This window comes from Haemaphysalis longicornis, unplaced genomic scaffold, assembly GCF_048455015.1.
Source record: "Haemaphysalis longicornis isolate Haplotype H1 unplaced genomic scaffold, Haemaphysalis longicornis Haplotype H1 scaffold_4, whole genome shotgun sequence".
Taxonomy (NCBI): Eukaryota; Metazoa; Arthropoda; class Arachnida; order Ixodida; family Ixodidae; genus Haemaphysalis; species Haemaphysalis longicornis.
In genome coordinates this window covers 102,330,099-102,354,527 of record NW_027526361.1, presented here as the reverse complement: position 1 = coordinate 102,354,527, position 24,429 = coordinate 102,330,099, and the positions used below count along the sequence as shown (strand labels likewise).

At 52.5% G+C, this 24,429-nt stretch overlaps 2 protein-coding genes across 2 annotated transcripts in view; one reads left to right on the top strand and one right to left on the bottom strand.

Moving 5' to 3' along the window:
- LOC144179895 (uncharacterized) overlaps positions 1–24,429 on the top strand; it is a 74,364-nt gene that overhangs the window by 43,431 nt on the left and 6,504 nt on the right. The gene's annotated exons all lie outside the window — the stretch shown is intronic.
- LOC144178768 (uncharacterized) lies at positions 160–23,133 on the bottom strand. The gene is made up of 5 exons (XM_077706875.1): positions 22,888–23,133; positions 22,360–22,810; positions 7,399–7,765; positions 6,565–6,626; positions 160–5,566 (listed from the first exon to the last, which is right to left on the bottom strand). Exons 1-5 carry the CDS (start codon positions 23,131–23,133, stop codon positions 5,079–5,081), a joined length of 1,614 nt encoding a protein of 537 aa, XP_077563001.1. The 3' UTR covers positions 160–5,078.

The window sequence follows — 24,429 nt, the reverse complement described above, 5'->3', positions numbered from 1 at the left end:
GTGTTTGCGGACATTCGGCGTTTTCGTTATACTTGTTGTGGGCCTGTTTGACTGCTTTCTTTTTGATAATCGAGTAAGAGGGACACTTATTCAGATAATGTTGTGCTCCCTCCCGAGAATGCAAGGTTCGCTTTCAGCAACATCAGAACACATAGCAGCTCCAGAACTCCATTTTTTTTAATAATACTGTCAACCCTCGCTTGAGGGTCATAACAGGGAGGGAGTACAATAGTGAGTACGAACAGAAAACCAAAAAACAACAAAGGGCAATCACAAACCAATGCGCACAGAAAAACAGAATTGGCAGTAGTTCAACCATGACCAAAATAAGCATCAATTTCTCTCAAAAGTTTGCACATCGCTACTATTAACAACATGGTGGGGTAAACAATTCCATTGTTCTATAGCATCCGGAAAAAATGACCACCGAAAGATGTCAGTGCGAGCGTTGAAAGGTTTAATAGGGGCATCATGATTCAATCTGGCACTACGTTTTCCGGAAAGGCGTATGTACTCGTCTTTAGGCATTTTTAATATCCCTTGGATTATACGAAATAATGTTTTAAGTTTTTGTTTTCGTCTTCTAATTTCTAGTGATTCTAAATTACATGAATTGCGCATATCAGTTACTGAATCCCACCTTCTATATCTAGAGCACACAAACTGTGCTGCACGCCTCTGTATACGTTCTAACTTGGTGACCAAGTGTTTCTGGTGAGGCCTCCAAACCACAGAGGCGTACTAAAGTCCAGGTCTAATATATGTTTGGTATGCAAGCAGTTTAATGTGTTTCGGTGTTTTATGCAACTTCGCTCGTAAAAAACAAAGTTTTTTAAATGACTCGGAACAAACGATTCAATATGACGGTGCCAAGTTAAGTTGCTTGCAATTGTCAGCCCTTAGTATTTAAAATAAGACATAATAGGGGCATGATTTAATCTGGCGCTACGTTTTCCGGGAAGGCGTATATACTCGTCTTTAGGTATTTTTAATATCCCTTGGATTATACAGAATAATGTTTTAAGTTTTTGTTTTCGTCTTCTAATTTCCAGTGATTCTAAATTGCATGAATTGAGCATATCAGTTACAGGTTAGCCGAGATGGCATTAGGGAGATCTGACCCGGGGGGAGGGGGGGGGGGATAGAAAAATTAGTAGCAACAGAATGGAATAATTTACGTTTACATGCATTTCTAATTTAGTTACAACAGAGTAGGAGCTGAACTGTTTCATCCAAACTACTAACGAGCTACTACACCACTTGGTCAGCTGCTAAATTTTCGATGCGGCTGATGCTGCCTTTTTTCAAGGAGCCCTGGGAATACTGTCGAGCATAACAATGTTCGTTCCTGCTACACTTCGACAAAAGAACGCGACTGAGCTCGGATTGTGCCAGAACTTGATGCTCGGAAGTGGGGGCAATTTTGTTTTACCATGCTGAACTGCCTCTCGCCTTCAGCGTTACTGTGGTACTGACCAGTTCAACTTGCGCGCATTGCCAACCATGCTTTATACGTTATTACGATGTCCAGTGGTGTAGGATGCGATTGGGTTGTCAGGTAGCTTTAGCACAATGTGGCTAGACTGGGAGAAAGGTTTAGCCAAACACAAGTGTGTATTTGGGAGATTTTTGTTTCGACCGTACAATCGTACAAAACCATAAAAATCCGGGAATCTCCCGGATAATTTGAGAAACCTGGCCAAGTATGCTAACCGGTACATGTGGTGGGCGCGGACGGTGAGGCCACTTATTATTGCAGGAATTCCTGCAGCATGTTGAAAAGAGCCTGCTTTAATTGGTTATTTTCGGCTCCTTTCGCAAGCTGCAATGATTGTGGCACTGTGACAGGTTAATAGCATGTGCTCTAGAGTGATTTCTGCCTGTTCTTGTTGCGCTAGTGTAACATATTCTTCTTTGAGTGTAATGGTGGACGCACCAAGGAAGTCGTACAGGTCGGGTAACAGCTCTGCTAACGCGGTCGCATCATCGCTCATCGTGTGGACACCGCCTCATCGCGGGACGTGTCCGAGTCGCGAGTAGAAATGTGCTTCAGCCAACCTACCGGCGTGTAGTATCGCATGGCTCAAGCAGAGGTTCTTAGTGGCACCCTGATGTCCCAAAAACGTAAAAGGCTTCGTTTGGTCAACTGAAAGACCACCTATCTTGGTTACTGGAAAGACAAGGGCTCAGTAATGTGATAGTTTCACTAGTGTCTCTACATAATCGGCGCGCTTTTCCCCTATTGCTCGGTGCCATTGGTCAGTTCGCATCACTTGGAATTTGATTACAATGTGACGGTACTCTCAAGCGACGGTTCATGGGAGCAGCCATTTTGTTGTTTATGCATTTTAGCCGGTCAACTCTGGTAGGCTTAGCTTGTCCTCCCCGCTCTGTGGCTGCACGCGACAGATGTTGCTCCAAACGTAACTCAAAGATAATGTATCTATATGCATTTCAGCAGCAGAAGTGGGTCTGAAGATGTCATTTTGCTGCATCTTTGGCAGTGTTAACAAACAACTCGGTTGAAGCTATCGGAAAGGCCGCAGAAGCGGCAACCTCTCAACACTAATAAACACCAAAATTACTGCCGTTGCGGGCTCGCGTGCCTCGGTGGCGGTACTCTGATACCATATCTAGTGACAGTAGTTTCACCCTTGCTACCATGGAGGAAACGCTTGCTGCTGTTCGACAGACGTTAGCAAATGCGTATCTGTCACACCGAAACTGAAACCAAAACCAGTTTATCGGGAACTACCTTGTTGCAGTAACACAAAGCAGAGCTCCCTCCCCCGTCTGCAGCGTTCTCTCCATTGCCATGAAAAGTTGTCCCGGAGTATTATCTTCACAAGAAGCACACGGCCAAACAGTGGACATCAGCTGCTGTTTACTAAGAAAACGCACCATCCCCGTTATGTCTACCCAGCTGAAAAAAACCATTGGGAGTCCAGTTGGGCCAACTGGTGATGCAAGTCGCCTGATCTCAATTCTTTGTTTTTTCAATGAGTTTCGTTTGTTCGAATTCGTTTTAAGTAGAACTGACTGAGAGGTTTCAGTGGCCGACCAATTGTAAATTCCATTTGGCCAGCCAATGGATTTTTTCGGCCGAGAATCGGCCCCTTAAAAGTATCTGTACAAGGGCCACACACAACAAGTACTCAACGTGAACAGCTGTTTACGACAGAAGGCACCATCATGGTGGGAAATTACATGAGCGACGTATGCATATGCACTTGCATGCGTATGATTGCTGACCCATCACAATTTCCACCATTTTGCTCGTTTCTTTCTGCAAAATGGTGGTGTGCGTTCAAGTAGGCACTCTGAGCCAGTGGGCAATCCCCCGTCACGACAGAGGACGCCACTGTCTGCAACAGTTCCCACCCACAATCATACTTCCCGCGCTGGCATGGAGCAATCGTCACTTGGATGGTGAGAAGATGATGCAATGTCAAGCACAGAAATCTCTGCCTGGAGCCAGACGTCATTGTAGGACGAAAAAGTCTCTTTTCCTGAGCTCTACCTCTTGGCAAGCTACACAGCCCTTCTCTATAATGATCCCCAGGAAAGGGCTCACTTCCCTCTGTCATGAGCAACCCCCTGAACGGGTGTGTGCCGAGACCCCCCCGAAGGTGCATGCGCCGAAACCCTCCCAAGGAGTATGTCCCAGTCAAGAAGGTACGAAGGGTGCCAACAGGGAAATGCACAGGGAGAGGAGAAGATGAAGGAGGAGGCAAGCGGGGGAGAAGGAGGAAGACACGGGAGACCAGGCTACGCTCCTGGAAGTGACCCCAGTGTCATTGGGGCCCGGCTACGCCTCAGGCCTACTGACTGGAATTCCAGGCGACGATCCTGGAGGGAGACCCCGAGGCACGGAGCAAGAATTATTGAGGAGGCAAAATAGGGCTGGCTTCAGCAGCAGAATAAAGTCACGGCACTGGGAGCAGCAGCGACGCACCCTCTGTCGTGAGGCGCCAAAGGGAAAAGGCTCGCCGGTTCAAGGTCAGTCAGTGCGTAGCCAGCTTCCGCCGTGGGGAGATGACGCCGACGAATCCCTCGCGCAACTGGACTTTCATTGGAGTCGGTTTGCGGCAGAAGAAATCATCGTTTTAAACATTTTTCGTGGGACGAAGGGGATTTGATTTTTGTAGAATGCGAAACCTACAATAAAAAAAACGTGGTTGAGAAGCTGGGTATGATTAGTTCACATGAATGATGGTTCTTACCTTCTATGCCATTAGTTCATATTTAGACTGTCCTAACTTCCTCGCCCTGCCTGTGCAACATGAAAAGCACGCACAAATCAGAGAAGCCGCCCGCGAGAGGCGAGAGTGGCATGAGTGAACCACTCATGGCGGGATGGCAGCGTCGGCAGATGTCGTCTGCTCCGTCCGGGATTCTCTCAGAAGACTGCTTCGTTTCAAGCGCGGTACGGGTTGTAACTAGGGCAGTATTTAATAATAACTGCTGCTAAAATATCCAGCACTTCTATTTATTTATTTTACAGAAAGAAATCAGGCAATTTTCGCAATATATTCGATGATATTACGATTTTTGTGCGTCGCGTCCGTAGAACATGTAAACTATGGCAACACACTTGACGCGCCATCTGTTGTGCTGCTCCACAAGCTGCATTTCCTCCTCGCCAGGCAGTGGCATTAACGCGCAGCCCGCCCGCGCTGTCTCAGCCAAGCAGATTCCCCTCCTGAAATACTTTCTCCGTGCCCCACGGCAATGCTCCGTCGGTGCCTCCAGGTTATCAGCTAGGCTACCGGGCTGGGACGCTCGGGCTACGCACCGATGCCAGCTCAACATCGCACGTAAGGCTACGCCCCCTTGGCTGTTAGCGGCGACAGCTGGACCCACTTCCTGCAACCCTCTACGAGACGCGACGGTCGCCTTGATCCAACGTTTCTTCGACTATTTACCATTACTTGTCTTGTGCTCCGAAATACCGTCGCCATCAATTAAAAGTTTTTCTGTGTGTCCAGTCCGCTTGATGAATTGATGTGACACCCTCTGACCTCATTAAAGCTAGTGCCTGCGCACTCACCCACCTGGTCCCATCCCCTCCAGCTGCACTACTGGCAGTGATTGTGCTCCTTATGTTTCCTCAGCTGGGGGCGATGGGTGAAGGCGTGCGGGCAGAAGCAGCAGCGAAAGGGCCTCTCGCCAGTGTGGGTGCGCACGTGGCTATCCAGTGTGTCCTTCACAGCAAAGTCCATGGGGCACAAGTGGCAGCGGAAGGGGCGCTCGCCCGTGTGGACGCGCAGGTGGTTGACCAGGTGGCGCTTCTGCACGAATGCCTTGCTGCAGTGGCTGCACTGGTGGGGGCGCTCACCCGTGTGGATGCGTAGGTGGGTGACAAGGCTGCATCTCTGCCCAAAGGCTTTGAAGCAGTATTGGCACTGGTGGGGGCGCTCGCCTGTGTGCTTGCGCTGGTGGATCTTCAGCTGGCTTGGGGATGGCGCCATGTAGCTGCACTGGTGGCAGCGCAGCCGCTGCCAACCTTGCAGGGGGCCGTGCTGCTGCCTCTGGCCACCCACAGAGAGAGGAGAGGGGGAGGGGCCTGCAATGGGGAGAGAGGGGAAACACTGAGAGCCCATTCAACAGCAAACATGGAGGCAGTGCACCATCAGCGAAGGCAAAAGAAGGAACATGAAAGAGGAGGGTGCATCTCCGTTCGAGCCAGGTTAGTCCCTCTGCACACGCCACCCAACAAGCCTGGACACTGCCCAGCAGGCCTTTATCTTGATGTCTCGGAAGTCTGTCACTCAAGAGGCTTCAGAAGCTTCAGTATCATGGCTTGTCCAGGAATGGCACATCTAGCGCTCTTGCACTAAAGAGACCTCATGTGACAGCACACTTTGGCAAGATTCCGTCCCCTATGGGTTCACGCCTGCCACTTCTGCATACAGCAAGCGCCATCTACCTGTTTGCTTCGATTACACCTTCTATTGTTCTGCGCAACTGCTAAATGCCCTCTGCTGTTCAGCTTCAGAACCCAGGGGATAAAAACGCAGGTTTTGATGCACACAGCCTGGCTTTGAGCCACAGCAATGCCAAAACTTTTAAAAAACCAATGATGTTTCTCAACAGTTGATCTCTTGTCTCAGTTCTATGCATCGCTGTCTTACATAAAGCTGGCATGGTGTCCTTAAAGTCGGTTAAAATGGCACGCAGCATACCAACATGTTCCATAATTGTTCTGCACCGCACCACAAGTGCCTGTTGTGTACCTATCTCTGAATGAAATATCGCCATGCTTTGCCCTGAAAGTTGCCAGCTCACGCCTACCCCAAAGTTTTATTATTTCTCGCCATTTTCAGCCAGTATTTCTAGCTGCAATAATCAAAACCCACCGAACAGACACCCAATATGACCCCTTTTTAAGCAGTTCCCGTCACCTCATCATGGCTGTTCCTGCCAGACTTCAGGCCCAACTTCCAGGCACATACATACCCCATTAAACAAAACAAGACACAATTGCAAAGACTTAAAACTAACAGAATGCTGTGTAGCAGAAAAAAACCGCGATTGCTGTACTGCTCCTGCTAGGTTGATCACCTCGGCACTGTTCACCATGTTCGGTGTAGATAAAATGCACAGCTATCAGGTCATCCAACAGACTGTGATGACAGTGAGTAGCAAGAACGGAAAAACAGCTGTCTACTTTGGTGCAGAAACACAAAGCAGTTAGGTTTTTCCCCCTTTCTTTCCATTGCCATGGAAAGAAGTTTTTCAGTATAGCTGAACCTTAAAATTAGCTTTACAAGGAGCACAGAGCCAAGCAGTGGACATCAGCTGCTGTTTACTAACAGAAGGTGCTATCACAGTGGGATTATGTCTATCGAGTTACCTCATTACCTGAATGTTTCAGCACAGAGGACAAGTACTGGACGTCAATTGCTGTTTACTGCAGAAGGCACCATCATGGTGGGAAATTACACAAGCGACGTATGCATGCACTCATGCATATGAGCAGAGTCCTATCACAATTTTCACGACCTTGCTTGCTTGCTTCTGGAGAACGGTGGTGCGTGTTCAAAAAAACACTATGTGCTAGTGGGCCAGCACCAATCATGATATGCTTGAGACCAACAGAGGATGCACTGTCTACCACATTGTTCACCCACAATTACACTTCCTATGCTAGTATGGAGCAATGGTCACTTGTCTGGTGAGGCGACAATATTATGACAAATGTGGCAATCTTCGCTCTGGGTAAGACGTCATCGTAGGATGAAACAGGCTCTCTCCCTGACCTCTGCTCCTCTTGGCGTGCTACACAACTACTCCCTTTAACGATCTGCAAAAAATGGCTCCCTTCCCTCTGGCCTCGTTGTAGTGAGTGTCTGCATGCACACACATGGCTGGGTCCTTCTTGTCCCGCTGCATTACTGGCGTTGGCCGTGCTCCTTCTCCTCGTGCTTCTTTTGCTGGAGGCGGTACTTGAAGGCCTCGGGGCAGAAGCGGCAGCGGAAGGGCCTCACCCCTGTGTGGGTGCGCACGTGGCTATCCAGTGTGGCCCTCACAGCGAAGTCCATGGGGCACAGGTGGCAGCGGAAGGGGCGCTCGCCCGTGTGCGTGCGCAGGTGGGTGACGAGGTTGCCCTTCTCCGCAAAGGCCCTGCCACAGTGGCTGCACTGGTAGGGGCGCTCGCCCGTGTGCAAGCGCCGATGCGCTTTCAGATGGCTCGAGAACGGCGTCGCATAGCTGCACTGCTGGCAGTGGAATAGCCGACGACCTGGTGGGGAAGGCGGAGGTCCTGCAAGAGAGGAAAAGAGAGAAGCTGAGATCCCTTCCACCTATGAACACAGTGGCAGCCTCTCTCTCAAAGGCATGCGAGTTTTTAAAGGGGCTATGAAGACAAAGTATGTTTGTTTCATTTGAAAGATTTGGTGAATAAGCCCACGCTCCATTCACTCAGAAATCAAACGTCTGAGCCAAAATTTTAGTTCTCCCACTACATGTTTTGTGGCATCAGCAATGACGTATCCAGGAAAAGTGCCTAAAGCAAAAGTTAGTAAACTGACTAACAGTGCTGGAAATGACAAAACATCTTTTCTTGCCGTCTTTACCATCTGCCTTCACGGATGGGGCAATAACACCGCCCAAGAACCGCTGTATGCAATTGCTTTGTTTCTGACCTGATTTGTACCTGGCTTGTTTTTCTTAAAGATTTTAATAAGAGTAATCCACCATAGAAATTGGGTATGCTCGACAAACAGGGCCACGTAAGGGACGACCCTTTAAGCTAAAAGACATTAGATAGACTAGCAGACAGCATATACATAGCTACGCAATGGCAAACACTGGAGGAATTGCTGCCACAATTTAAGATTAGGTATCACATAAAGAAAAAACTGTTTCACAGACGAATCGCACTCCCTGTATACCACCCAACTGGTTCATCTAAACATGTCCACTTAGATGGCTAAGCACACCAGACTATAGCAAGATGACAACGACAGCATCACCAGGTGCGAAATGAAAGGCACTGAACAAGGATGACCAAGAACAGGAAACAACAGAGCAGTTTGCAACAAATCAGCGACCAGCTCAAGCACCAATGAAGACTGCAACAATGGCATAAGCAGCATTTAACGTTGAAACCAAATGTTGCTGGAGCCGTCACTTGTAACCCAGCAACTACGTTTCTAGCACGGCCTTCTTTTTGGGTTGAACGACTGACAGTCTTTGTTAGCAAAAGGTATGCCCAAGCTCAGATTTTTGGTAGAACTAGACATGACTATGGGGAAGAGACGATTTGACTGCTTGGTTGTGCATAGTGAACTCGAAGGTCATGGCCACGTCAGAATGCAGACGGTAAGCCTCTTCAGCTCGATCTTCTCGTCCCAGTAGTTCAGAAGCCCGCTGACTCTCGACACTGATGCCTGCAAATATAAAGAAAGACATACCAAGCCGCTTCAGTTTTGCGAGGTCACAAAGCTTATTCTACAAGTGGCTGTGTGGGCCAAGGGTGCGTTCGCGACGCCTCCAATTCAAAACTGGAACAAGCAGCTCGACGCGGTATTTTCGTTGCGTGCTTCAGTCTCTCGGAGCTTGACTGTCAACTGATTCATCGCGACACCTGATGTGATAGTACGGTTGGTTAGAGCCCAGTACCTTTTTCGCACTGCTAGCTCGGAAATGACGCTGGAGAGATCGCCAGTAATATACAGGACACAAAAGATAGGTTAGTCAGTGCTCTTGTTTAGATCTTACCAGCAGCTCGCTGCCGGCGGTTCCTTTTACGCAGTTGTGTTGCGAAGTGCGTATTTCGCAATCCAGGCGTTAAAAATGAACCGTGTTGGACCTTTGCCAAGTAAGACTCGTTAGGCGCGAGGAAAAAACGCTTGCGGCAAAAACAACGCAAGAGTCACGGCAATTTGGACGATTATTGGCGGGTGTCAGCCTCGCTGTACCAGCGTAACCACCAACGAGCAAAGTGACGGACACAAAACTAACAGATTCTTTGAGCTTACCGGCACCTTGGCCAAACAATTACAAACTGCGCGGACCACTGCCTATCATTTCACATTGCCGAATGAGCAGAACGGTCGGCCCACGCACTGTCGTAAGCGAAAAGGACTAAACTGGCACGTGTCCAGAACTCCATGTAACCGCTATACATTATCTTCGTCGTTTTGTCGTTCTTAGTGAGTCAAGGAAGCATAGAGTGAACCATCCAATGGGGCCGGCGGCCAAGAAGAACCCGCCGTTAGTCTCACTAGGTTCTGGTCTCACACACTTCTGCACTCCTAAGCTGCGCAAGCACGAGACTTCTTTTTCCCCTGTGTACGTGACCGGCAAACGTGGCACACTAACAAGAAATCGGGAGCCAGTTGTCATAGTTGTACGGAAGCCTGCAATATGTCAAACCATAGCCTCCTTTATTAACGCCTTGTGCCTGCTCAGTGCCAGAAATTCCGCCGTTCTCTCTAGTGTCGCCCTAATCCCAGGTTCTCCTGTGTTGGCGAGGGCACGGTCACCATTTGTCTACACACCTGGCAAAACGAGTGGTTTAAAAAAAAGTTGTCAAGTCCCTTCACAAACAAAAAATACGTGTGTATAAAGGTGACTCTGCCTCTAGCACTGACGGGCAAGTCCTGTTTGAACAAAAAAGGTATACAAATTCACGAGGCCAGAAATAAAACCATCTAGCTAGGGTGACGCTAGAACTTAATTGTGTAATTATAAAAGAGATGGTCTCTCTCAGGCTACAAGCTTGTTCGTTCGTAAATAATTTAACGCAAAAGATTATTCAACCAGAAATGTTATGGGTGAGTTTACTAGTGGGTTTGTGACCCACTGGGAATTGATCGGTTATTCGATATGTGATTGGTAAGGGAAGAATGAATGTACTGGGGAGAAGCAGCGAGAAACAAGCTAAGTGCATGCTGAATGTTTATCCTAAGCGTATTCAGGCGCTCTCAAATAAGGAGCATCGCCTTGAGCTGAAGCTTGAAGTCGTCATTCTTTGCGCAGCAGCCAGGCATTGCCGATTACCGCGTCGTCAATATATCTACTACATGCGCGATGGCAACATTTCGTGGAGCAGCGGCGAAGGAGAAGTAGGGAAGGGATGGAGGACGGTGATCGCGTACCCTTCGGGGAACGTAAAAAATATTAGCCACAGGACAAGACTTAATGGACTCGTAGTCATAAGTAAAAAAGGGGAGCTCAACTGTTTGGACTTCTTGAAACAAAATGTAATTAGTATGACTCAATTATCACGAAACATCGAGTCAAGAATCATTATTTTTCACTTGTCAACTTTTCACTTATCAGCGGGAGAAAAGTTAACTGGCGCTTATCGCAGTGACAACTATGAGACCATGTATACATTTTGTTGGGAAACTGCCGTAGCGAACCCAAAAGGGCGAGCGTGCAGGCGGAAACAGTACACTGAACGCAGTTTAGTAGTTCTGCGACAACACGCGTAAAGCTTCGGTCTTTAATACTGGCTTATGAAGTTCAAGCTCTCCGTTTTCCGGACTTTTGTAACTGGAAGATGCCTTCGTGTAGCAGACGCCGCCGAGGTGCGTTTCAGTTCACCTCCGACTAAAACAGAAGTTCGCATCAGCATGGGCATCGAAAAACCTGGGAACTTGGGGCCCCCTCAGTGAACGGGCTGCTGCAATAGGTTTCAGGGCGATAGAGAAGGCACAGTAGGTTATATAGGAGGCTATACTACTACTAAGTGATTAACGTGAAAAGGAAAGGAAATGCACTGGGGATATTATTGAGCCCACCTGCATACAACCCAGTGCGGGGGAGGAGGGGGGATAAAATATTATAGAGGAGAAAGAGGATGGTAAAAGAGATAAGTAAGCTAAAAAAAAGAAAGAGAGAGTGGAGCCTCTACGCTACACTAAGCGAAAGCACCAGCAGCAATGGCGCGGAGAGCAGTCTGCCGTCTACAGGCGCTTGGTGAGTCCAGCGGCCTCAAGGTAGAGCAAGAGGTGACGGAAAACGTCACGGCGGGTGCCGTCAGAGCCCGTCGGGAACAGCAGTTCATCGAGGCGCTGGTGGGGCAGCCTAAGACGCTGGAGCGAAGTCTGCAGCACTCCTCGCTGTGCTGCAAACTCTGGGCAGGAGCAGATCAGGTGCTCCAGCGTCTCGGGCTTGGGACAGTGGGCACAGGTGGGGGAGGCGCAGCGGCCGTGGTGGTGCAGTCGGTATACCACGTCACAGCAGTCAAGCTGCATCCGGAGTAGCAGGCTGCGGGCGTCCCTGCTCAGACGCCCCGGGAGGACCCGAGGGGCCTGGCCGCTCACCACTCGGCCGTCTGGGTGCATGGTCAGGGCCACTCGGGTCAGCTGCTGGCGTGCGACGTCAAATGCTGTGACGTCCATGGAGACAGGGGTGTCCGGCTGGTGGGCACCCTTGGCCAGGGCGTCGGCCTCCTCGTTCCCCGGGATGCCCACGTGGGGCGGCAGCCACCAGCGGCCACTGCGTGCAGCTTGGCAGCCAACAACAGCTCCGTGTGCCCGCTGGAGCTGGACGGCTGGTCTGCCGCCCGCAGTCGCAGCAGAGCTGGCCGGGAGTCCGTCAGGACCAGGGCCTCGCTGTCCTGGCCTGCCTGCTCGAACAGCAGGTCCGCAGCCAGGTGCAGGCCGGCCAGCCCCGCAGTGGTCGACGACGCGGGGAAGGGCAGGCGGCATGATCGGCTGGCGCCGAGCGCAGGAGCCGTGCACGCGGCTGCCGAGTTGCCTGTGTGGGGCAGCACAGAGCCGTCTGCGAAGACGTGCAGGCTGCGTTCGCTGACGTCTTGATGCAGCAGGGTGGCCACCTCCTGGTAGATAGCTGTGTGGGGGGTGGTGCACTTGCTGCGCACCCCGGGCAGCCTGGTGGCGATCTGCAGAGCCTCCCCCGTGCCGGGCGGAGGCGGCTCCAGACGGGGCCGCTGCGGAACGACAATGTTTTCATCGTAGATCTGCAGCGTGTCCATTTGTGAGTTGGGCCGGCCACGAAACCGCTGCAGCAGGGCGGCCCCGTCCAGGCACTTCTGCAGCCGGTCGATCTGGCGAAGGCTCATCTGGAGAGTCCGCAGCTCGATGGGCCATGTGGCCGCCTCCGTGTAGGTGGCCGCCACGGGAGAGTACCTGAGGAGGCCCAGACAGAGCCGGATGGCCCGGCACTGGTCCAGCTCCAGCTCGCCCCACCGGCGGCGCTTGAGATGCACAAGGGGCAGAGCATACAGCACGGCCGACGAGGCCATGCTGATGTGCTTAGTGGCTTCTCCTTTGTAACGGGGTGGCGTTGCACAGCGGCCTTAGTCGCAACGCCACTATACAATCACCTCGCCAAAAAAAAAATTCAAAATAAAAAGAAGATACTTTTACGAAATTTTTGTGCTAGTCTAACTTCTTTGTTCACATGTCTTTTCAGACTGTTCTCTGCTCTTTTCCCACCAACAGTCCAACCTTCTTTTACTAACCTCTAGTGCTGTCCAGTTCACTTTTCCGCTAACCTTAAAGCCAAGGGCTTCCGGAAGCTGGATGGCTCCATCACTGAGGACTGGACGGATACTTTTGCACTCCGCACGGTTTCTGGCTCATTTCCGCAGCCTGCGCATAGTTCTTCCTGTACCGGCTTGCGGATAAGCGTTTTTGTCCGCAAGCAACCCGCTCGGGCTTCAGAAAGCAATGCACTCCCTTTGGTATTATCGAATCATTTTTCCCTTGTGATCTCCTGCTTCCCGATCCTGTAGGTATCTAAGGACTTCTTTGCATACATCCTCTTTTTCCAGGTCGTCTCTGTTTCTTTCATTTCATTTTTTATTGCCTTGGTTGTTTCCCCTGCACTTCCAGGTTTCATATACTTTGTCCTGAGCCTTCTGGTTCTTTTCCTCCATTGCGTGTCCACACTTTTCATGTAAAGATACCGTAACACTTTGGCCGCCCATCTCTGATCAGCCATATTTCTAGGTCGTTCTTGAAAACATATTTTGCTCTGTGCTTCTCTCACTTCGAAGGATGCCCGTCCCATGTCTCTCTGCACTGCCTCGTTTGTTGTTTTACTGTGTGCTCGTAACGCCAATTGACCTACGGCCCTCTGATTTACTTCTAGTCATGATTGAATCTGATTTGACACACACTACTGCATTTAAAAAGGTGAGTGCTGGTACCATTACTCCCTTCCAGATTCCTCTCACTACTTCAAATCTGTTATATCCCCACAGTGCTCTGTGCTTCATGGTAAAGGCGTTTCTTCTGCCTTTCATTCTTAAATGCTCCTCATGAGTTTTTAGATATGCCTGACCTTCATTTAACCATATGCCCAGATATTTGTATTCCGTTACCTACGGTATTGCTGCTTTTTGAACGAATACCGATTCGTTACGGGCGTTGTCATTAAAAACTAGAACTCCCGACTTTGCTGTGCTAAACTCTAGCCGCAGTTCAGTGGCTTCTTCCCCGCAGATATCTGTGAGCTGTTGCAGACACTGTTTGCTATCTGCTAGCAGCACTATGTCATCTCCATATATCAGTCCCGGGATATGTTGTTCCATTTCCTGTCCTTTGCGGCTATAACATACATTGAAACCTATTTTACTGCCTTCAAGCTTTCTTTCTAATCTAGCCATGTACAGCAGTGGCGACAGAGGACAACCCTGCTTTAAACCTCCATTTGTGACTACCGGTTTCGTGCACTTTTGGTCCTCCCAAGTAATTTGCACCTCGCTCTCATTGCAAATTCTCTGCAACAGCTGTATAAAGTCCTGGCCTAATCCCTCCCGCTCAAGTATGCTCCATAGCAGTTCTCTATCTACGTTGTTGTAGGCTCCCTTTATATCGAGAAATGCTATCCATAGTGGTCGCTCCTGAGCCATTGACACCTCTATGCATTGGGTTAGGACAAATAAATTGTCCTATAAGCGTCTGTCTCGTCTGAAAACATTTTGTAGTACTCCCAGTATGCTGTTCCCCTCTATCCAAGCCTGTAGTTCCGCTTTTATGGCTTGCATTGCGAGCCTGTATGCCACTGAGGTAACTGTAATAGGCCTGTACAAATTGGCATCAGCCCTGTCTCCTTCACCTTTATATATCATCTTCATCCTGCTCTTACGCCAATTGTCCGGTACTTGCTTAGTTTTTATCACTTTTTCGATTGCTCGAATCAGTTGTGCCTTGCTTTTTGGACCCAGTAGGTTGACCAGCCGTATAGGAATTTCTTCCGTCCCTGTTGCCGTATTAGCTGGAACATTTTCTTCTGCTTTTTTCCAGTTTAGATTCTCCAACTTTAGCTCTCTATCTGTACGCACTTGATTGCCCCACTCCCTGAATGCTGTAGCCCTCTCCGTTTTTCTGAACTTCTCTTGTATCATTGAGCGAACGTGAAATACCGCTTCTTCCCCTTTTAGTACCTGGCCTTCGCCGTTTATGACATGACGTTGTACTTTTTCGGTCTGTTTCCTTAGCTCCTTTACACGATTCCAAAACTTTCTCGGCGCGCCTTTATCCTTTGCCCGTATATTCGAGACCCATCGCACACTTTCGGTACCAATTCCACTTCAAAGTTATTTTCTCTCTTTGCAATCCCATTTGCTTGGCCTCCCTGTGCTCTCTCGAGGCTTGCTGCCTTTGTGTTATAGCTTCCTTGATGTCCTTGTTCCACCAGCTTCTAGGTTTTCTTTTTCCTTCCTTTCCGGTAGTTGCGTTCGTTCACGTTCATTATCTTTCCTTGAATGAAACCAATCAGTTTGCTGTATTCTTAATCTTTCGTAGGTTGTCTCTCGATTTCCGTCTCCAGGCTTTTGGCAATATTATCGATTTGCTGATCATTTAATTTCAAGTCATGTACCACCGTTTTCTGGTTTTGACCTTCTATTTTTCCAAAAGTCAATGTTGTCCGTTTATGGTCACTTCCTAAGCTGTGGGCACCTATTTCATCTATTTCCATTTGAGTCAACCTTTCATACACTCCTTCTGAAAGGAGGCTGTAGACTATACTGGACTGCTTTTCCCCTCGTTCCCAAGTAATTTGTCCCTCACATTTATTCTCTCTGCTTACTACAATGAGATTATGCTCTTCACACATATCTGGTACGAGTTTGCCGTTGCGGTCTGTGTATCCGTCCAGGTCCTCAATGTGGGCATTCATGTCTCCCACTAGAATCACTTCTCCCGATTGTCTTAACTGATCGAGGTCCCGCTTAATGCATCCTACCAGTTTTTCATTCTTTTCTCTAACCTCCCTGTCATCACCTGACCACAGATAGGTGACTCCCAACAGCGTTTCTCTTCCCGCTATCGCGCCCTTAACCCACATATGTTCTTCGCAGTCTTCGTTTACTCTGTGCCAATTGGCTCCCTGTCGAATAAGCATGCCGACCCCTCCCCTCTTCCTAGTACCTATCGTTCTGTTACAGCCTTGCCATATATATTCATGCATTGCTGGGGGCTCTTCTAAATCTCGAAGAAAAGTTTCTGTAAAGGCATATACTTCAGTTTTTTTTTTCTAGTTGACCGCGAACCTCTAACCATTTTTCCCGTGATCTGCCACCGTACATGTTTATGTAGTTAATCTTAGTCACCCCAAGCTTTTTCTTTCGGTTAATTCTTTTCCGATGTTTGGGATAAGAGTCGGTCACCGGGGGGACGTCGCTTGCCTCCTCGCTCGCCTGCATTGCTACCTCATGCCCTTTCTAAGCTTTTGTGCGCCCTGTGTGCTAACTTTGGTACTTCCCTTTGCGCTGTACATTCGACTTCGATCGCAATCGCTTGTCCCTGCCGCATTTTCACTGTGCCTGTTATTTAGTCCAGCTTCCGGGATGCTCTTGGCCCCCCTAAAAAGCTACCGCCCGCGCAGCTAGTCGCCTCCCCACTGGCTCCACTACGCCCTCAGTGAAATGTACTCCGTCCCTAACAAACGCCCGCCCGGCCCCGGCCCGCACGGTGCACTTCCCGGTTGAGGTCAACCACTTCAAAATTCATTGCTTTAGCGAGCGTACAAATTTCCCTGTTGGCTTCTACCACTGCCCTTGCTACGTGGCCTCCTCTACCCTCAACTTCCGGCACCGTGCAGACCGCGATCTGGACGTCGTCCGAAATTGCCCGGAGTTCATTGGCCCCCTTCGCCACCTGCTTCGCTATGCCTTGTCCTTTTCCCTGAAGAACGTCGATTAAGCCCCCCATTATCACCACTAGGTGCTTCTCTGTCATTGTGTCCCACACCTGCTCTTTCACCTTCTCAATCACTTCGCTAACCATCTTTCCAGTGAGCATGCTAGCCTTAACTCTGTTGTCCTCCCTTACCCTCTTTGTAATCACCTGCTCTGCCCTGCGCATGTTCGAGTCGCCCACAATGGTCACTCGCCGCTCCCTTGGTTCTTTTGGCTGCACAGGTGTTTTTGCTGCCGAGGCTTTCGCGCTGATTGCCTCTGAGTAGCTCTTGCCCGCCGGCGATCCCTTCCCTTCTTCCACGACAGCGTTAGGCCCCTTTCCGTGACCAGAGCTCTCATGTCCGCCCGCTGCCTCATGCTCGGCGGCCCTAGCCTCCCCTTGTATTCCCGCCTCGGAGCCAGGCACCCTCGGTACGCTTGCCCCGTAGCGTACGCCATTGCTTTCCGGAATGGCATCCCTCGGCACGCACACACTTTCTACCTGGGCTAGCTTCCCTTCCAGCTCCTCCCGCTATTGCCCTTCGGCTTTCAGCGCCTCCACTAACCCGTCAACCTGTACCTTCAGTTGCTCCTTCTCCTGCTCTAGCCGGTCGAGGCGCGACTCCATTAGACACATTCTACACATGAAGTCCTGCCCTTCCGCATCCTCAGCTGTCTTGAACCTTGTATCCTCGAGTGGATACTCCCGCTTGCACGTCATTCACGCAACGCCCGGCTTCTTCATCGCCGGCATGTTTTGGAGCTGACTGCCGTCCACAAAGTTATTACTGCCGCTTTCTCCCGCACGTGCTACGCTCGAAAAGAAAGGACAAACACCGTGCGATGCTTGCCTACAGCATCTTCCTTTGTTGGTGCACTGTCCAAAAGGTGCTTAAACACACTACTAACACTAAACGTTACTTCTATTTGCTCTACAGCATTACCTCCCTAAGAGAAAAACAAAACAGACTTATCGCATTCGCCGTATGGGCTGTCGTCGCTGCGCTGGGAACACACGTCTGTCTTCCGCTGCGTCCGCCTCCAACGTTGTAGATGCGCAACGAAACCTGGTGGGAGCAGCCGTTGCCACGGGCCAGCAGCTGCCGCACTCTGCACAGCACCCCAGGAGCACGTTTCCGCAAGGCCCGTGCGGCTGGGGCCCAAGTCAGCCGGCAGTTGACCAGCAGGCCCAAGTAGGTGACCTGGAGGCGCCGCGGGAGGGGCTGTTCGTTGAGGATGAGCTGCGGCGTTGTACAGTGGGCGGCTTTCCCCCTGGGGTGCAGCATGAGGGCTTGGGTTTTGGCCTCGTAGGGCACCAGGCCATGGCTTCCCAGGAAAGCCACGACCGAGTCCAGCGCATCCTGCAGGCACGCCCTCACGTGCCTGTTCATCCTGGTGGGCCCATGCGTCCAAATGGCGATGTCGTCCGCATAAACTGCTATCCCCACTGGGTACTGGTGTCCAGCGGGGAAGCAGTCTGGAAGGGGGTCAGCACCAGGTTGAACAGGAAGGGGCTCAGCACGCCTCCCCGGGGCACCCCAGAGCAGACAACCGTGGACTGCTGGTTGCCTGACCGAACTAAACCTGGAAGGTTCGGCCAGCCAGGAACGCCTGCACGTAGCCCCTGAGGTGCACCACAACGCCCATGCCATCCAGCGCCTCCAGGATGGCGCCGTGCGGGACAGTGTCGAATGCCGCCTTCATGTCGAGCAGCAGGAGGTAGGCCACCTCCTTGTGGTGGGCCTGCTCGAGCACGGAGACGACGTCGCCCAGGGAGTCAGCCGTGCAGCGGTGCCGCCTGAAGCCGCTCTGCTGCTCCCGGAACACTGCCCGCTGGTCAGCGATCCATCGCAGACGTGCCAGGGCCACATGCTCCAGCACCTTGCCCGCCGTAGACGTGAGCGACACCGGGCGGTCGGACGCTGGCTCCGTGGGTGGCTTGCCGACCTTGAGGATCGGAGACACCAGGCCCACCAGCCAGGCTGCCGGGAGGATGCCCGTCCACGCGCGGTTGAAGAGCCGCAGGAGCGACCCCAGGTGGGTGACGTCCAGGTTGCGCAGCATCTGGAACGTCACCCCATCGATTCTCGGGGCGCTCCTGCATTTGGGGAAGCAGTCCAGGGCCGCCTGCAGCTCCCGCAGGGTCAGCTCAGCGGAGCACAGGGCCACAGCTCGGGGCTCGGGGAGGGCAGCCGCAGTCGCGTTCCGCCGGGCAGGAGCGGCCGGGCAGGCCTGGACAGACTGGGCGAACTGGTCCGCGAGAAGCTCTGCCAGGCCCGCCCCCGCGATGTTCAGGCGGACGGCAGCAGACTGCAGCCGGCGTTGACTGATGGTTGTAGGGTGCAGCAGGGCCTTGAAAGCACGCCAGGACCTCGCTGGGTCTCTGCTCGAGTCCATGGAGGAGCAGAGAGACTCCCAGCCCTGCAGGCGTCGCTGCCGAGCCCGTCGTCTGCACTGGGCGTCTACCCGCCGCTGCTCTGTCCAGTCACCTGGCCGCCCGCTCCTGATGGCACGCCGCTGCAGCTGGTTGCGGCGCGCCCGAAGCCAGAGCAGCTCCTGGCAGTGTCGTGCAGAGGGGTAGCTCCCCCCATACCTTGTCGGCACTCTGCACGACAGCTGCCAGGAAGTCGGGCTCCGGATCCTCCAGGCACTTCGCCACCTCCTTGCGGAAGTTGCCCCAGCTGATGATGGCATAGACCCTGGTGTCGGCACGTCTGCGGTCGCCCATGGGGGTGACCAGAATGGGATAATGGTCTGACCCCCAGGTGTTGGTGGCAGTCTCCCAGCAGTAGGGTAACCGCTGCGACACCAGGGTCAGATCGATGTCAACTGCAGTACGGTGTTCCGATGGCCAGGGCACACAAAGGTGGGGCTGCCCGTGTTGGCGACAAGCAGCCCGCAGGAGGTGGCGGTGTCCAGGAGGTCTCGGCCCCTGCCCATGGAGCGCAGACTGCCCCAGGCCGGGTGGTGGGCGTTGAAATCCCCACACACCACCGCGTCAGGGCGCAGGAGTGCCCCCAGTTGGCGCAGCGCTGTGGCGTCCCAGGGAAGTGTTGGCCGCACGTACACGCTGGCCACGGTGGTGTCCGTGGACCCCATTCGCACCGTGACAGCGGCGAACTGCATGGGGCCCTCCGTGACCAAGCCCGTGTCGACCGGGGCGCTGCTCAGTGCGGCCCGCACATAGATGGCTGCGTGGGACTTCCCTGGTGCAGGGGTGAGACAGCTGCGCATATTGCGCCTTTTTGATACAATTCCATTTTCCTGCGCCAAGCTGCTCCAAAAGCATGAAAATTGCGAAAATTGCGCCAAACTGCTCCAAAAGAGCCTGAAAGGCACGGATTTTGATGCTCATGTCAGTTCCGGTAGCGACGAAAGCCTCCCGCATCCCAGTGACCGCTTTTATTGGCGGTCATTTGCAAACACAGAAATGGCAAAAATAGAAAGACTGAAGAAATGAAGCAAACGATAGCTTCTAAAACACGATTGGCTTTCTGTCCGGGTTCGCTGAAACGGCCTTCCCGATTAGGCATCGCTGTGGCTACAAACATGGCCGCCGCCTGATCTGCCTGCTACTGCCTACTTCACACGCTCACTGCACATCGCCGATATTTTCCCTGGTTTATTTTACGCTATCAGCTCGGTTCCAGTCTATTCATGCTATCAATTGTGGCTCTGAACAGTGACGTTAACGCGGGGATATGGTTTGAGATTGGTGCGAGATTACGAGAAGTTGCGCGGCTCGTAAAAAAAGTTTTGAAATGTGGGGTTTACAGCGTCGGCGTGATTTGTCCTTGAGTGCGAAACGCGGTGCGTGCGTCTATAATCGGGTTCGTGAATTGAACTTTTTGGCTCGTTGTGGTGTTATAAAATGCTGAGGTGTTGCTATGCTTCGAAGCGCGATCGTGAGCCTCAGCCCGGGAGGGAACGGTCGGCACGAAAGTTGCGGGCTGCGCTGCGGCGCTGCGACCTGTCCAGGCAGCGCCCAATAGCTGCAGGACTGCATGGTTGCCATAGCACGCGACTAATAACACTTGATGTATGCGAAGTGAAATTTAATCCCCAAAACTGGGTGGCTAAACAGTAACGCTACTCAAATGATCACCGGGTGGACGTGCGCCCCACGGACTGCAACGGGTAGGCTGGTTGGTTGGGCTATGCGACCGTTAGCTCGAAGTTGCTCAACTGTTGCCGTGACTACACTCGTTCGTACAACGCAGCCTGGGATTACAAAAATAATAATTTCAGCATTGAAACGGTAAAAAAACACGCCACAATTGCAGAGCCCTTAAACTTGATAATGTTAACGACAGTTTTGTTGTCAGTGTTGCGTACAGCCACAACACAATCTCACCAGTTAGGAAAAAGGTAGTGCAGTTAGAACTTTGTGATACTCTTTAAAAATTCTTTCGCGTAAGGCTGTTTCAGTGTTCTGTGTATTCAAAACTGATTGGAATGTGTACTTGACCCTTCAAATTGCTGAAATTGTGATTTTTTAAGCTCACAAGACAATGTATTAAATGTCCCTACCTGCTCCAAATCAAGCTTCTTCTGCTCCAAAATCGAAATTTTGTTGCTCCGAAAACTGCTCCCAAATCTCTTTGGGCTGTCTCACCCCTGCTGGTGCGTGGTTAGCATCGAGGCATGGGTGGACGCTGCAGTCGCGCAGGGAACAGCTGGTGGGGCTGGGGTGACACACGTACCCCGGCAGGTGCGGGGAGTCGACACTGATGTACGCCTCCCGGGGCGCCACCACGTCAAACTGCTCCCTTAGCAGATGGTCCGCTAGCTCTGCCTGGCGGGGCCCCAGATGGTTGCAGTTCCACTGCAAGATGTGTGGCCACTGGCCTGTCCTACAGGGTCTGCTAGCCATGCTGGGGGGCAGGGGCAGGGTTGATGTGGGCCAGGGCAGCAGTGGCCGCCAGGCGGGCGGGGTCGTCAGCAGGCAGGTGGCCCACCAGGCTCTGGACCAGAGCCAGGAGGACTGGCACCAGCTGGGGGCGGCAGGGCTTGCTGGCGGCTGCTGCATCGTGGGCTGCTGGACAGGAGGGCGACGGGCTGTCTTTCGCTGCTGCCGCTGCTGTCCCTGGTTGGCGGTGGGCTGCTGCCACTGGCTGTTGTGGTACTGCTGCTGACTGCTGTGCTGCAGCGGGCTGGTACGATGCCTGACCATGTCCGCGTAGCTGGGGGGCTGCTGACCAGTGCGCAGTGACGCAACGGCCTGAGCACGGGGCACAGGCTGGGGTGTCCGTGCCATAGCTGTGGCCACCCGACGTTCCTGCTGCCAGCGGGGGCAACGGGGGTTGGTGACGGCATGCGCACCGCCGCAGTTGGAGCAGCGGAGGGCAGCGGCACTACACTGCTCGGCAGTGTAACCCCCCCCCCCCCCCCCTTCCCCCCGCAGCGCGCACACCTCTCCTTGCCCCTGCAGCGGGCCGTCACATGGTCGAGGCGGCCACAGCGTGCACACTGCGTGGACCGCGGCCTGCAGCCCCTCACAGGCAGCAGCAGCTTGAACACTGCCACAAACTGGGGAGGGGCCGGGGCAGCGAACTCCAGCAGCGAACTCCAGCAGCAGAGCGCCATCCCCCTTCCGCACCACATTGCTCGTGCAGAGCAATGCGATTCGCGGGACGGCCGGCACGGACAGCAGCAATGCCAGCCACACTCTGGGTGGCCAAGAGTACAGCCAGACACTCGTCCGTCTCGGCATCGGCCGCCACCACGTTCAAACGGGTGTTGACCCTCACCTGGGACACTCCAGAGGTGGCGGCGAGCTCCCGGGCGATGGCCTCCCTTGACGTGGCCAGGAAGGAGGCAGTCCGGTCGGCAGGTCGGAAGAGGCAGGTACCGGCGGCCGGCAGCGCGATCGGGCGCCGCGAAGCCAGTTTCCTGGCCTCCCGCCGGCCCGCCTTGCTTCTCTGTGTGGTCCACATCCCCTCCGGATCCACGCCGGGAAGTTTGGATGGCGTAGGGCAACCCGAAGGGCCGCCGCAGGCCGCCGCGTTGACGAGAGGCGAGCCGGGCGGCTGTTTGTTTACAGCGCGGGCGCCGCCGTCTTGTGCGGCGGCCTGGGCGGCGGAAACAGCAGCCGAAGGCGTCCGCGCTGCGTGGAGAGGGAGCAGCGGGAGCCTCGGCGGCCCGGGAGGCAGGGCCAGGGGAAGCGGGAGCTCGTCCGATGAGCTGGATGGGGAAAGGTGTTCATCCACGCCGTCCATGCGCGCCTCCGTCCCGTGACTCCCATCGGTGAGGGAGTGGGCAGAGTGGGTGGTCGGGGCCTCGGTGGTGGAGGCGTCGGAGACGTCCTGCTCCTTCCCCAGTGCCTTGACCAACGTTACTAGAACCTTGACCTTGCGTGGGGGGCGGCAGGCGCCCATCGAAGCGGCGATGGCGGCTATCTGGCTGTACATGCGCTCGGTTACCGTGCACACATCGTCTTCGGAGCTGGCGCCGAGATTGGCGTAGTCGTGATCATGGTCGTACGCGCGTTCTCGGGCGCTCCAGCGTGTCCATATCTTCGTCATCGTCGCTGCTCGCGGGCAGTGGGACGCGGACACAATCGAGGAGACTCGGGCCGGCAGGCGCGCATGTTACGACCACCGTGTCCCGAGTTCGTTCGGCGGGCGGTGGGGCCGGTGTTTGCCTCGGCGAGGAGCGGGGGCCGGTAACCGTATGCTTGCACGAACTGTTGTGCACTTTCCTGTTCTTGCAGGATCAATCAAAACAGACGCATGCATAAACTACTGTACATAAACAACGTTATTGTATCTATAAACGTTGTACATAAACAGACGACTAAGCGCCGCCATTATTGATGCCATCGTTGTACGGCTAGTACGGCCAAGGTAAATTACCTTGGTACGGCTTTTCAAATCAAAATACCGTACCAAGGCCAGTTCGCTAAAATATAATAAGGTCTTTGTTTAGGACACGCTTCCACACAGAAATAACGAGTACCAAATCGGAACGACTGCAGTGCAAACGAAGACAAATACAATAGTGTCAGTGTAAATATTGAGTGCAGAATTATGGGTTCTGCTTCGGTACCGGTTATTATTCTGCGGACGCGCATTGTAAACAAAAAGCGTATTGTATTTTTAGCAAACTTGCCTTTAGCATTAATTGCGGCACTTTTGGTTTGTAATGTTTTCTTTTTTTCTTCAGAAAGCCGTATCACGATGGCATCAACGATGGCGGCATGCAGTCGTTTGTTCTTTACATTTTTTTTTTCTTTTGGCAGTTAGCTCCCGATTTCTTTTTGGCGTGCGCCGTTTGCGGGTCAAGTTCCCAGGGAAACAAAAAGTGACGATCTCGCGCAGGGCAACTGAGCAGCGAATTAGCGTGCGCTTCGTGAGATAACGAGATAACGGCATAACGGCATGTCACACCCGTCGGCCGGCCGCACTGTGTGTTACATTCCATGCTTCATTGGCCCACTGTGAATGATAAGACAACAAATACAATGAACAGTGTTTTGATCGAGTTCTGGACGCGTACGAGCTATTTGTTTTCTCTCCCGGCGGTGTATGTGCCAACTGTTCCGTTGACTCGGCATCGCGAATGCACTGGTCAGCGCAGTTTGTAAGTGCTTGCCCAGACAATTTTAGTTCACATTTTGTGTCCTTCATTTGCACGTTGGTGGTCTCGCTAGCACAATGGCGCTGACACCCGCTAATAATCATTCAAATCGCCGTGACTCACTTGCATTCTTTTATGCCGCAAGCGTTGCCTCGTAACAGCGAGTCTTGTTTAGGAAAGTTCGAAAAGGTTCATTTTAGCGCCTGGGTGGCGAAACGCGCACGAGCAGACGAAACTGCCGG

Coding starts and splice junctions, on each gene's coding strand:
- LOC144178768 (XM_077706875.1), bottom strand. CDS start 23,133: ATGACGAAGATATGGACACGCTGGAGCGCCCGAGAACGCGCGTACGAC. Junction 7,766..22,359: donor CCACCTCTGGAGTGTCCCAG/GTGAGGGTCAAC, acceptor CCTCTCTTGCAG/GACCTCCGCCTTCCCCACCA. Junction 5,567..6,564: donor ACATGGTGAACAGTGCCGAG/GTGATCAACCTA, acceptor TCCCCATTGCAG/GCCCCTCCCCCTCTCCTCTC.